Below are 14,746 nucleotides of genomic sequence, written 5' to 3'. Positions count from 1 at the left end.
TTCCTCACTTCACCTCCCAGCCTCGAAGGCCCCTCTTCATTCCACCAGTCCCTCTTCATTCCACCAGTCGTTTCTCATTTGTCTTACTTCATCCCAAGTCTCGCCCTGAGGATTGCTTACAGAAAGCAAAGATTCAGTAGCTGCTGCAAGAGACTTCCCTGGTGGTCCAGTAGCTAAGACTCCCCGCTCCCAATGCAGGGGCTCAGGCTCGATCCCCCGTCAGGGAGCCAGATGCCACAACTAAAGACCCTGAATGCCGCAGTGAAGATCGAAGAGCCCGTGGGCCACACCCAGCGCAGCCAAATAAATAAAAATCAACGTTTTAAAAATCAGTAAAATAAAGAAAATGATCTCTAAATAAAGTATGTTCTGCTTCCTTGAGAACACCTATTGCACTTTTTGTGACTTTGACCCAGTTAGTAGAGTTCCCTCCTAACCCCTCTCCCCACCTCCCCTAGCTCATTTTGGAGAACTGTGATTTTCAACCACTTTTCCGCACTCACTTCACCACCAGCCTCAAAGCCCCTACTTTATCCCATCAGCTGTGCCTCACTTGTCCGGGGGATTCTTACTTCATCCCAAGTCTCACCTCGAGCGGTTCCTCATACAAACCAAAGACCCAGTACCTGTTTAGTTGGCCAGGCACTAGTCCTACACATTATTTATCCCTCATAATATTTGACGAAGGTGATGTTGGATCTTCCGTTTCAGTTGAAGAGCTAGCTTGCCTCTTCATTAACTAAAATTACTATAATGATGTTGTAAGAGTTTTTTCAGGAGAAGAAAGAGGACATATTTCAAGCTTAGCTTAGAGCAGCGTGTTGTGTGTGTGATGCTTCCGTGGGTGCAGAGCTCCTGAGGTGCCCCTAGTCAGCTCTAGGCTGACCCCCGACGCAGCGGGCAAGGAATGGCTCCTCCGCAAGTGCCAAGTGCAGTGGTTGCCGACCCACCAAGAGCCTTCAGCATCCCGGCGCTGGTCCAGCCCAGCAGAGAGGCCGAGGGATGGCCCTCTAGTTGGCGGAGGTCCCCTGTGAGTTTCTAGGGGCTTCTCATTGATCTGAGGAGATGCTGCCACCCAATGGTGATTGCAAAGCAATGAGCTGATTCAGGCCTGGTGTGACCAGGCCTCTGGGGACTGTCATCTGCATTGGATTTTTTTCCCCTCAAATATTTTGTTTTAAATCAAGAATTATTCAATTAAACACTTTCTGAGCTTCCTTAGTAGCTGGTAAACAATGCAGGAGACCCCGGTTCTATTCCTGGGTCAGGGAGAGCCCCTGGAGAAGGGATAGGCCACCCACTCCAGTATTCTTGGGCTTCCCTGGTGGCTCAGCTGGTAGAGAATCCACCCACAATGCAGGAGACGTGGGTTCAGTCCCTGGGTTGGGAAGATCCCCTGGAGAAGGGAAAGGCTACCCACCTCAGTATTTTGGCCTGGGTTGCAGAGTTGGACACGACTGAGCAACTTTCACTCACTCATCAACTTTTCAGGCAAGAATACTAGAGCAGGTGGCCATTTCTTCCTCTGGAGGATCTTCCTGACCCAGGAACCGAACCTGTGTCTCTTGTGTGGCCTGCATTGGCAGGCCAATCCTTTATCACTGGTGCCACCCGTGGACTGAGGAGTCTGGCAGGCTACAGTCCATGGGGTCGCAAGAGGCAGGCATGACTCGGCGACTAAACCACCACCAGCACCACCTGGGGAGCCCCTCTGTGTTGGATTTTAGTGACCACCTTTCAGGACAGATTTAGAAACATCTCACTGACCCTCTTAATCTGGCTTTCTCTTACGCTGTCTTTTGCTTCAAAATCGTTTTAGCTGACTGTCAACTATGAGACGCAGGTAACACGATGAGATACAGGTGGGAATCGTAGGGAAACGGTTGGTCCCGCAGAGTGCTCTTCTTTGTGTAGAACCTTGGTGTTCCAGCTTGGACACGGGCCCAGGCTTGGTTTATAGGGAGGGAGAATTTCGCTCTTCCCACTTCCCGCCTTCCTTCTGCCCCATCGCACCTCTCTTCACTGGCTCAGGGTGAGATTTCCCTTCCTCCCAAGTCCAGCCCTGAGCATTTTGTCATGAAAAACAAGGACCCCTTCCTGAGGCCCGAAGAACCGATGCTTCCTGGCAGGCAAAATGCTGATTCAAAAAATGCGTGCCAAGTCACTTCAGTTGTGTCCGATTCAAAAAATAAACACGGTAAATGCGAGGACTTCCCAGGTGGTCCAGTGGCTAAAACTCTGTGCTCCCAGGTCAGGGTCCCAGGCTCCATCCCTGGTTGGGGAATTAGATCCCACATGCCTCAATTAAGATCGAAGATCCCTCGAATATCCAAAATGAGATGCAGCACAGCCAAATCAATAAGCATATAAGTAAATAAATAAGTGATTGAGGAGGACTTTCCACTTAATCAAGAAGGATCCACAAGTGGGAATAAACGAAGTACTGATAGGGAAGGCGGAAGAAGTGGACTGTGTATCGGCTGTTAGAAAATGCTATAGCACTACACGTTTAAGGAAACCTTTGGTTACTGGATCAGACAGAGACTGAAATAGTCTTAGGGTCTAGCAGATGACAAAGGTAGCCCTCAAAGCCATGAAGAAAGGGTAAATTACTAAGTGAATTGTGCAGAAGTAAGTCAAACTTCTATGTTGCACACAAAGTACATCCTGGGAAAAATACTTGTAGCATAGAAGACAAATTCTTGAATGGATCTAATAAGTCCTTACACATTGTTAAGAAAAGTAAGAACCTGTAGCAGAAAATTGGAGAAAGGACATAATGAGCTGTGGACAGAGGAGCCTGGCGGGCTACAGTCCATGGGGTGGCAAGAGTCAGACACAACTAAGCGACTAAACCACCCGCAGAGCAAGCTAAAAGTCCAACAAGAGGCAATGCTAGTTGAGTAGACTCTGCCCTGCACACACAGACCCTCAGGGGAACATACACATACAGCTGTCAGAAGTGGGCATGGTAGAATACCATTCTTAGTGTGGAAAGACATTCTAGTAGAAACGAAGGAGTGAGTCAGACCCAGATACCATGTACAAGATGACGGCACGTCCAACACAGACACACACACACGAGTCTGGAAGAATGTCACCCAGTTTTATCTGGTGCTCTCTGGATGCTAGAATTTGGTTTTGTTGATTAATCATTGATAGCACAGCAGAACTATGTTTTTTTTTTTAAGTTCACTTAACACTGTCATAAGATTTTTCTATAAAAGTATATGTTTATATCACTTTTTAGTAATGGGAATTAAAATTACCCAATTTAAAAATTTTCTTTACCAGTCAGTTAATAGCATGTCTGTTCTTCATATGCTGGTCATGACCACAGTCATTCAAAACCGCTTATTTTTGCTTTTCTTGCAGCTGCACCGTTTGTGTGCATTTTCCTGGCAGCGGGTTATATATTCTGCATCATTTATTTTACTTAAGTTGCATGTGATGTCATCAGTGCAGACTTTCCTTCTCACTCCCTTCCCCGATCCTGCCCCTCTTTGTCACTGCTCTGGGTGAGGCATCCTGCGGGCAGGAGCCCAGTGCTTTTCAGCACAAAGACCTCTGCAAAGCTGATGCGGGGAGAAACGTCACTGGGGCCCCGAGTGGGGCTGAGGGGCTGAGTGCAGGTGTTATGGGAAATAAAGCTGTGGCCACCGTGAATTCATCAACTCCCCAGATGCCTGAAACCTGGAACCCACAAGCCGCTTCACATTCCCATCCCCTGAAGCCTCTTGACATCCTCAGAACCCAGCTGACATGTATACTTCCTACAAATGAAATGTGTTACTAATATTTCCATTTCCCATGCAGTACAATCGAGGTTTTAACAGCTCCCATCAGGGCTGTGGCCGGGCTGTGTGTCCTGGAGGCCTCCACCTGGTCCATCCCCTGGGGAGCAGAGCCCAACTTCACCCCAGGCTGTCAGAGTTAAGCTCAGTTTCCTCCTAAGAACGTGTAGGATTTTCTTTTCCTTTGTGAACTGCTTTCTTCTCACTTGATCTGGTAGTAATCTTGCTCAGAAAACTACCACATAAGGTGCAGATTCCAAATCCAGACCAACATCCCCCTCCCCGTTTTTAAAAGAATCAGAGCAGCACTGTGCGTTGCAGCACTGTGCGGCATCCTGAGCTGAGCAGTGACCGAGATACACGTTAGGAGGGCAGGACGCCCGGCCTCTTTTAGATGCTCAGGGTTCAGTCTTTTCCACAGCTACGTCATTTGCGGGGCTCAGTGACAAAGTGGAAATGCAGGCCTCTTGCTTAAAAACTATTAAGAGGGACTTCCCTGATGGTCCAGGGGCTAAGGCTACATGCTCCCAATGCGGGGGCCCCTGTTTGATCCCTGGCCAGGGAACTAGATCTCACGTGCTGCAATTAAAGACCTTGCATGCCACAAATAAGACTCAGTGCAGCCAAATAAATAAATTGTTTTTAAAACATCAAAAATGAATAAACACTATTAAGAATTTCGAGATTAAAGTGAGCGAGTGGGCTCTTCCAGCTTCAGGGCCCCGAGTGACTTCCCAGGCAGCTGATCAGAAGGCTGTGGTGTCCACTCTTGGGGAGCTGTCTGGCCCTCCTCTCCCCCAGGGAAGGGAAGGGGCTCTGGGGTGGGGGGACCCACATTCTGAGTCCAAGCCCTTGCCCTTCTGAGGGGCCGATGTCATCTGGCCCGCCCACGTTTACGATACCTGCTGTTTCTCTTCCTTGCACGTATAGAAATTTATTGAGTTTGAAGATGCCTTGGAACAAGAGAAGAAAGAGCTGCAAATCCAGGTGGAACACTACGAGTTCCAGACCCGCCAGCTGGAACTGAAGGCCAAAAACTATGCAGATCAGAGTAAGTGGGAGCCAGAGGGAGGAAACAGTTCCTGAACGCACTTGTCCCCAGCCCTGCCCCAGCTGGGAGGGAGGCTGGGCGATGAGAGCCGCTTTTCATCTTCATTGTGATTCCCCCAGTTATTTGTTTTCTCTCTTTACACGGCTCTGTGTCTGTCAATGGCCTTAACTCCTCTGTGGAAATAAATAAAGTACATAAATAAGGCCCCTCTGATGACAGAGCATGTTTGCTTAACGCTGCAGTTTGGCCCTAAATGCACAATCTCTGTGTGGCCTTTCAGAACAGGCTCCCCAGCGGTGGTTTGAGGCCCCCGTGAGTGCTCCTGGGGAGCGGGTGTTCCTCCGTGACCCCAAAAGGGATGCCCTTGTAGGGACAGTTCCTGGAGAAGGTTTGGCCCAGGAGGCTGCTTATGGGAACACCCTCTCCCTTGCAAGGAGAGGCAAGGAAAGCATTTTGTTTTTAATAAAAAAAATATTATTTTAGCTCTAGAAGTCATTGTCTAAACTACACTGTCAGGGACTTCCCTGCTGGTCCAGTGGCTAAGACTGAGCCCCCAGTGCAGGGGGCCCGGCTTTGATCCCTGACCAGGGAATTAGATCCCACATGCCGCACCTAACACCCAGCACAGCCAAATAAGCAAATATTAAGGGAAAAAAAAAAAAAAAAAAAAAACCTCTACTGTTAAAGTTATAAGGACCCCTGTAACGTCAGGTTTCTGAAATAGAGGTTTAGATGGCTAAGGCCTAGTTTGCTGCCTTATCTCACTACCTGGATAACAGGTGCCTTCATTCCTCTGAAAAGTTCAGTTCAGCTCAGTTCAGTCACTCAGTCATGTCCGACTCTTTGCGAGCCCATGAATCGCGGCACGCCAGGCCTCCCTGTCCATCACCAACTCCCAGAGTTCACCCAAACGCATGTCCATCGAGTCAGTGATGCCATCCAGCCATCTCATCCTCTGTCGTCCCCTTCTTCTCCTGCCCCCAATCCCTCCCAGCATCAAGGTCTTTTCCAATGAGTCAACTCTTCACATGAGATGGCCAAAGTATTGGAGTTTCAGCTTCAGCATCAGTCCTTCCAATGAACACCCAGGACTGATCTCCTTTAGGATGGACTGGTTGGATCTCCTTGCAGTCCAAGGGACTCTCAAGAGTCTTCTCCAACACCACAGTTCAAAAGCATCAATTATTTGGCACTCAGCTTTCTTCACAGTCCAACGCACATCCACACATGACCACTGGAAAAACCATAGCCTTGACTAGACAGACCTTTGTTGGCAAAGTAATGTCTCTGCTTTTTAGTATGCTACCTAGGTTGGTCATAACTTTCCTTCCAAGGAGTGTCTTTTAATTTCATGGCTGCAATCAACATCTGCAGTGAAGCCCAAAAAATAAAGTCTGACACTGTTTCCACTGTTTCCCCATCTATTTCCCATGAAGTGATGGGGCCAGATGCCATGATCTTAGTTTTCTAAACGTTGAGCTTCAAGCCAACTTTTTCACTCTCCTCTTTCACTTGCATCAAGAGGCTTTTTAGTTCCTCTTCACTTTCTGCCATAAGGGTGGTATCATCTGCATATCTGAGGTTATTGATATTTCTCCCGGCAATCTTGATTCCAGCTTGTGCTTCTTCCAGCCCAGCGTTTCTCATGATGTACTCTGCATATAAGTTAAATAAGCAGGGTGACAATAGACAGCCTTGATGTACTCCTTTTCCTATTTGACACCAGTGTGTTGTTCCATGTCCAGTTCTAACTGTTGCTTCCTGACCTGCATATAGGTTTCTTAAGAGGCAGGTCAGATGGTCTTGTATTCCCATCTCTTTCAGAATTTTCCACAGTTTATCGTGATCCACACAGTCAAAGGCTTTGGCATAGTCAATAAAGCAGAAATAGATGCTTTTCTGGAACTCTCTTGCTTTTTTGATGATCTGACAGATATTGGCAATTTGATCTCTGGTTCCTCTGCCTTTTCTGAAACCAGCTTGAACATCTGAAAGTTCACGGTTCACGTATTGCTAAAGCCTGGCTTGGAGAAGTTTGAGCATTACTTTACTAGCGTGTGAGTTGAGTGCAATGGTGCGGTAGTTTGAGCATTCTTTGGCATTGCCTTTCTCTGGGATTGGGATGAAAATGGACCTTTTCCAGTCCTGTGGCCACTGCTGAGTTTTCCAAATTTGCTGGCATATGGAGTGCAGCACTTTCACAGCATCATCTTTCAGGATTTGAAACAGCTCAAGTGGAATTCCATCACTTCCACTAGCTTTGTTCGTAGTGATGCTTCCTAAGGCCCACTGACTTCACATTCCAGGATGTCTGGCTCTAGATTAGAGATCACACCATTGTGATTATCTCGGTCGTGATCTTTTTTGTACAGTTCTTCCGTGTATTCTTGCCACCTCTTCTTAATATCTTCTGCTTCTGTTAGGTCCAGACCATTTCTGTCCTTTATCGGGCCCATCTTTGCAAGAAATGTTCCCTTGGTATCTCTAATTCTCTTGAAGAGATCTCTAGTCTTTTCCATTCTGTTCTTTTCCTCTATTTCTTTGCATTGATTGCTGAGGAAGGCTTTATCTCTTCTTGCTATTCTTTGGAACTCTGCATTCAGATGCTTATATCTTTCCTTTTCTCCTTTGCTTTTTGCTTCTCTTCTTTTCACAGCTATTTGTAAGCCCTCCTCAGACAGATATTTTGCTTTTTTGCATTTCTTTTCCATGGGGATGGTCTTGATCCCTGTCTCCTGTACAGTGTCACGAACCTCATTCCATAGTTCATCAGGCACTCTATCTATCAGATCTAGTCCCTTAAATCTATTTCTCACTTCCACTGTATAATCATAAGGGATTTGATTTAGGTCATACCTGAATGGTCTAATGGTTTTTCCCTACTTTCTTCAATTTAAGTCTGAATTTGGCAATGAGTTCATGATCTGAGCCACAGTCAGCTCCCAGTCTTGTTTTTGCTGATTGTATAGAGCTTCTCTATCTTTGGCTGCAAAGAATATAATCAATCTGATTTTGGTGTTGACCATCTGGTGACGTCCATATGTAGAGTTTTCTCTTGTGTTGTTGGAAGAGGGTGTTTTCTATGACCAGTGCTTTCTTTTGGCAAAATTCTATTAGCCTTTCCCCTGCTTCATTCCTTACTCCAAGGCCAAATTTGCCTGTTACTCCAGGTGTTTCTTGACTTCCTACTTTTGCATTCCAGTCCCCTATAATGAAAAGGACATCTTTTTTGGGTGTTAATTCTAAAAGGTCTTGTAGGTCTTCATAGAGCCATTCAACTTCAGCTTATTCAGCATTACTGGTTGGGGCATATACTTGGATTACTGTGATATTGAATGGTTTGCCTTGGAAACAAACAGAGATCATTCTGTCATTTTTGAGATTGCATTCAAGTACTGCATTTCGGACTCTTGTTGACCATGATGGCTACTCCATTTCTTCTAAGGGATTCCTGCCCACAGTAGTAAATATAATGGTCATCTGAGTTAAATTCACCCATTCCAGTCCATTTTAGTTCGCTGATTCCTAGAATGTCGATGTTCACTCTTTCCATCTCCTGTTTGACCACTTCCAATTTGCCTTGATTTGTGGACCTAACATTCCAGGTTCCTATGCAATATTGCTCTTTACAGCACTGGACCTTGCTTCTATCACCAGTCACATCCACAACTGGGTATTGTTTTTGCTTTGGCTCCATCCCTTCATTCTTTCTGGAGTTATTTCTCCACTGATCTCCAGTAGCATATTGGGCACCTACTGACCTGGGGAGTTCCTCTTTTGGTATCCTATCATTTTGCCTTTTCATACTGTTCATGGGGTTCTCAAGGCAAGAATACTGAAGTGGTTTGTCATTCCCTTCTCCAGTGGACCACATTCTGTCCACTGTCCACATTCTGAAAAGTTAAGATGAAATTTAAAAGAAAAGTTTGGTGACTGGGTCTATCATATCCCAAACCAAGACATGAAGGCCATTTGCTGAAGCCAGTACCCCACAGGTAATGTAGGTGAGCGTGTAGGTGAGCATGTAGGCGACCGATGGCCATGGCAGTGCACACACACACACAGACATATAGACACACACACACACAGACAGATAGAGTGAAACACACACAGACAGATAGAGTGAAACACACACAGACAGATAGAGTGAAACACACACAGACACACACAGGTAGAGTGAAACACACAGACACAGACACACACACACAGATAGAGTCAAACACACAGACACACACACACAGTCAAACACACAGACACAGACACACACACAAACACACAGACATAGACACACACACACAGAGTCAAACACAGACACACACACACACAGATAGAGTCAAACACACACACAGACACACACACAGAGTCAAACACAGACACACACAGTCAAACACACAGACACACAGACACACACACATAGATAGAGTCAAACACACAGACGCACACACACACACACATAGATAGAGTCAAACACACACACACAGACACACACACACAGATAGAGTCAAACACACAGACACACACACATAGAGTCAAACACACAGACACACAGACACACACAGATGAGTCAAACACAGAGACACACACACACACACACACACACACACACACGTCCTTGCTCGGTGAGAACAAGCAGGGGCCTGTTTCAGTTTGGCATAGATCCACCCTTTCTGTAACTCCACAGAATCCTTCACACTCCCTTCGCTTAGAATACTTTCACATATGAAACCTTTTCATCTTTTCTCGGAGAAGGAAATGGCAACCCACTCAGCTCCTCTTGCCTGGAGAGTTCCATGGACAGAGGAGCCACACAGACTACAGCCTGTGGAGTTGCAAAGAGTCAGACACGACTGAGCGCACAGGACACCTCTTCTTAGAAGGAAAACACATATAAGCTCCAAGACACACTCTGAATTTTCCATTTGATCAGAGCTGGGGGTCAGGACCACGGAAAGGGGAGGGCACGGCTGCCCCGGGCCCCATCCCATGCTCTGCACCGAGTTCCACTGGGCTGCGGCTGGAACCAAGGCCCAGGGGCGCAGGGTGTCTGAGGCCTGGTGGCCCTGGGGTGGCCCTCCAGGCGGTCCGGGCACTCACAGAGCATGCAGGGGCCCATCCCAGTGCCTCAGCCCAGAGATGGCATGGTCATGACCCCACCTCTCAGCCCCGGGTCCAAGTGAGGGACACCGTGTGTTCCACTCTGTGTTTTGGACTCTGTTCTCTTGAACGTGTGTCAGAGGCTGCTTACTTCCTAATTCAGCCTCTGTTCACAAACCATCCGCTTACTTCCTGTCCACACTCGCCACAACTCAACATCCCCGTGGGTTCCGCCCGCACCCGGGAGCTGCCCGCTGACTGAGGCCCATGCGAGTCTCCCCCACTGGCCCTCTCGGAGCCCGCCTGCTTGTGTCCTCAGGGCAGTCGCCGCGGATGAGGCCGCCCCTGGGCTCAGGGTGCTGGGTGTGGGTTTGTCTGCAGCCCTCTGCTCCCGGCAGGCCAGCCCGGAGCAGGAGCAGGCTGTGACCTGGAGAGGCGGGTGGCTTGTGTCTTCCAGTTTCCCGGCTGGAGGAGCGGGAGTCGGAGATGAAGAAGGAGTACAACGCGCTGCACCAGCGGCACACGGAGGTGGGTGCTGCCCAGCCCGGCCACTTTCTGTCTTCCCGGGGCGCCCCTGCTGAACCGGCGGGCGTGGACCCTGCGCGGCCGACGCCCGGTCCCTACGCTTTGCCTCCTCCTCTGTCGGAGCCCTGAGAGCAGCGGCCGGGGCGGGCAGGCAGCGTCACACAGACGTGTCATCCCCACAGATGATCCAGACCTACGTGGAGCACATCGAGAGGTCCAAGATGCAGCAGGTCGGGGGAAACAGCCAGACGGAGGGCAGCCTGCCAGGGCGGAGGTAGGAGCCAGCTGCACCCCAGCGCCCCGACCCCAGGCTCAGGAAGGGCGTGTCTGGTCGGAGCATGTGGCGTGAGCGAGGCTGTGTGCTGAGGAGGCACCCAGCGGGTGCGGGGCTGTGGGCAGTCAGGAGTTCCCCGGGGAACCGCGTGGTGGATCCTGACACTTGCCGATTCCGCGTTGGTGAATTCGCCTACTCTTGTAAATGTACTTGTAGCCTCAAAACCAGCACTCAGAGCACTTGGCAGTCACCTGCAGGTGTTCACAGAGCGTGACAAGTGTCAGTCACAGGACGCCAGCTGGGGTGGCACCAGGTGCCACTCCGTCCCCAGCAGACATGCCCAGGGATGGGGCGGGCGGGGTCCTGCAGGATGCCAGGGCCTGGGGCCGGTCAGCGGGAATGGGAGGCGCCCAGCCCTGACCCCATCCTCTGCGATGTGTTAAGGGTCACCACGTGCTTCTGCACCTCATCTTCTCTTTTGTGAAATAAAGGAAACAGGATCCACCAGGATGGGAGGGGGGTGAAGACTCCCTCTGAGATGCGTGTGTGCATGTTTGTGCTGACTTTGTTGGCCACGACCAGCTCGAGTGGCGGGAACTGGCTGTAGGAGTGGGGGAGGCCCCTCCCCCTGGGGGCCCAGCAGACACAGCTGTGCACCCTGCTCCAATTTCATTCGGGGAGCAGAGACACCTGCAGAGGCCAGGCTGGTCCTGGTCCATCTTCAGTCAGGACAGAAGCACACTTCCGTCCCCTGAGAGCGCACAGTCGGAGGCCTTCTCCCAGGCTGGAGGAAGGAGGAGGGGCCTAAGGCTGGACCCCAGCGCCCCTCACCCCCCAGTGGAGTTGCCTCTGCAGCTGCGGCCCTTTGTTCCTCCCACGAGTGCCTGAAGCCCCTGGTCCGTCCCGTAAAGGCTCCGTTTTCTCAGCGCCTCCTCCTTGGTGGGTGATGTCTGCAATCAAGATACTTCAAGCTCGTCCAGGCCGGGCCCGCCAGCTCCTCGCCCGGCGTGGTGCGCACAGCTGTTGCGTCCTCGGATCCGAAACCAAAGTGCAATGTGTCCGCAAGGCCTGGCAGAGCCTGGGAAGGATGGGCACCAGGCCCCCAGCCTGTTTTCAGATGGTCTCGCTGCTTCCGGTGGGGAGAGGAGCTCCAGCCACTGTGGATGCTTCCTTTCTGGAAACACGAGTGCCCCAGGAGAGGGTGTCAGGGGTCATTATGTGACCCCGGCTCTGTGAGAGTTTAGTGAGGGAATATGTACCAGAGTTTGTTCAGATACACAGCCTCTGTAGACGTTGCTTCTGGATGAGGTTTGTCTGAAGGTGGGCAATGTCCATCTCCAGGCTGCCGCTGCCCGACACCACAGACGCCTCACGCCTGCCACGAGTCATGGAGGGACTTCCCAAGCAACCGCACCGAGTACCAGCCTCGAGTTGGGGGCTCCCTCTGTAGTTCTGGGGCCCACCTCCCATCCTCCTGGGTGTGGCTTCACCGTCGCCCTCGTCAGGCTCTCAGGCTCTGCTAAGACTCCTCCAGAGCAGAGCCCCAGGGAGGAGACCCCTGCCTGCAGAAAGTGGCGTGGGGGCTGCCGCCTGTGCCCCCTGCCCTGGAGGGAAAGAGGCGCCTTCCTGTGTGTGTGGAGGTGGTGGCCAGAGCAGTGCCTGTGTGGGAGGCTGAGGGCAGGGCCATGCCTGGGCCACGCCCGTCGCCCTGCCAGCTGGCTGGCCGCCTTTGGCTTCACCTTCCCCGCAGGGCACAGCATCGCTTGCTCGTGCCTGCGGCAGCATGTGGGACTGGGCTCTGCCGCCCTGCAGCCCCGCCTGGACCTGGGTTGTGATCGAGAGGTTCCGGGGCCCTGTGCGTGTCTGACGGCCCCGGGCAGACTCGAGGTGAACACATGTGGGTGGCAGCCTCACCCCTGCGTCTAGACAGCACCCTGATGGGAGGAGAGGGAGCACCGTCCCGCTGGGGCCCGTATGGCAGGTTGAGGGGAGGCCCGCTTTTCTCTGGGGTACATCCTGTCCTGCTGCGACTCTGGATCCTGTGGGGGCTCCCCCAGGAGGGCCTCTTCCTTAGCACTGGCCCCTGAGCCTCGGCCGTTTCCCTCCACCCCTGGCCATGTCATGAACCTGTGTGTCTAGAATAAAACTGATGAGCATGTTTGTGTCGCGAATGTGGCGTGTGTGACCGTGTGCCCTGCCACTGCGCGGCTGTGCCTTCGTGTGCAAGGGCGTCTGGGGGAGGACGCTCGCCCCCCACCCTGTCTGAGTGGGTGCCACCTGCCATCCAAGCCAAGAAGGTGTGTGTCTCTGTGTCCTGTGTCCGTCTGGAGTAGGCGTCTGCGTGTCCCACGTCAGTCTGTTCCTGTGGGGCCCATTCCTCTCCATGTGCCCACACATGCCCCCAGCCCCGACCATCGCCCTCTAATGTTGTCTTCTTGTCTCGCCCCCCCCGCCCCATGCCGCCCCCACTGTGTGCTGCCCCCACTTTGTGCCATCCCGCCGTGTGCCGCCCTGCCGTGTGCTGTCCCGCCCCGCAGTCCTCGCCAGTCTTGGAGGAGAAGGTAAAGCCCGCAGCCGTCCCCGGGCCTCGGGTTAGGGGAGCCCGGACGGCTGCCAGGGTTGCGCGTCGATCGCACGCTCCGGACGCACGTTTACAGAGCCTGCGGCTGAGGAGGGCGGGTGGGTCTCAGAGACGGGAGCAATGCAGGCCCCACTGGCCAACACCCGCCGGCCACAGGCTAGACCTCATGTCCACACCCCAGGAGGTGGCAGGTGCCGGTGAAGACCCTGCGCCCGGTGTCAGGCAGCCCAGCTCAGTCGCTCAGCCCAGAGCCAGAGGCATGCCATCTGTGAGCCATGTGGCCGTCTCAGGCTGCAGCCTCGGAGGTGGACGGGCTGAAACAGGAGGATGTGCTGGCCAAGTGTCGGACCGGGCTCTGGATGGCCAGCCAACAGCAATTCCCAGCGAACACTCCTGAGGCTCAGAGAGGAGAGGACGTGGGACTCATCCCTCGTGAGGATTTCCATCGGGGATCTGGGCCTGGCCATCTCCACGCGTGCACAGAGCCGTGGAGGCGGACGATGGAGAAGAGTGCCGTCCTGGGAGGCAGGTGGCCCCATGCTGCCCCTACCGTCATATTGCCCTGTGGCACCTGGTGACAGCCTGGCCCAAAGGACCCTGGTGTGCAGCCCCCTGTCAGAGTTGGGCCCGAGGAGAGGAGGCCCCCACACCAGAGCCCCATGGAGGAGTAGCAGCGAGCAGGGGCTGGGAGCCCCAGGGAGGAGCCCGCAGGCTGCGCTGCCTCCCTGGACGCCCGGGGCCAAGGCCTGTGGCCAGCACACAGCCTTGGGGAGAACCATGGTGGATTTATGGACCCAGCCTGCCTAGCTTGCCATCCGGGCTCCTTCTAAGTAACGGCTGAGCCTTGTAGAAAGCACCGTCTGTCTCGCGGGACGAGGGCTGACGGAGGAGGCACACGGGATCGTCTGCGGGAAACCTCCAGCCCCCCAAGCCTCCTCTGGCTCTGTCCCCACAGAAGAGCCCCGGAGGGCACAGCCAGGCCCCAAGGATCCAGGACGCTGCTCTGCAGGGGCACCATCCTCCTGAGCAGGACAGACAGGCAGGAAACGGGGGCCCCAGCCGCACCAGCCCCGGAACTGTGGGGGATCCCCGGCAGAGACCTCCTTCCTGGAGTCGTGCCCCTGGCCGTTCCACCTGCCTGTCCACCACTTGCACCGCCAGGCACCGTGAAGAAGGCTCCCCCCTCCAGACAGCCCAGCCTGTGAACCAGCCCCTGGGGACCCCTGAAGCGGCCTCACCACCCCCATCTCAGCACCTGTGTGAGGGGTCCAGACGCCTGGCCTGACCAGGCTCTGAGCAGCATGGACTCTGCGCCGCCCGGGGCCTGACCCTGTGCCTTCACCACTAACAGCCTGGAGTGTCTTCCAGGGACTGACTGGCCACGGCAGGTGGTTCTGAGCTTCCATCCAGCCTACTGGACGTTCCCA

General features: G+C 52.6%; 1 protein-coding gene across 3 annotated transcripts in view; it reads left to right on the top strand.

Moving 5' to 3' along the window:
* MAPK8IP3 (mitogen-activated protein kinase 8 interacting protein 3) overlaps nt 1-14,746 on the top strand; it is a 43,836-nt gene that overhangs the window by 8,225 nt on the left and 20,865 nt on the right. For all 3 annotated transcript variants that reach the window (XM_068967137.1, XM_068967135.1, XM_068967136.1), the window contains exons 2-4: nt 4,725-4,845; nt 10,397-10,467; nt 10,647-10,738. In XM_068967137.1, the coding sequence (XP_068823238.1) occupies nt 4,725-4,845; nt 10,397-10,467; nt 10,647-10,738 (284 nt within the window). The remainder of the gene's footprint in view (nt 1-4,724; nt 4,846-10,396; nt 10,468-10,646; nt 10,739-14,746) is intronic.

This window comes from Capricornis sumatraensis, chromosome 3 (assembly GCF_032405125.1).
Source record: "Capricornis sumatraensis isolate serow.1 chromosome 3, serow.2, whole genome shotgun sequence".
Lineage (NCBI taxonomy): Eukaryota > Metazoa > Chordata > Mammalia > Artiodactyla > Bovidae > Capricornis > Capricornis sumatraensis.
This window is presented reverse-complemented; position numbering and strand designations above follow the sequence as displayed.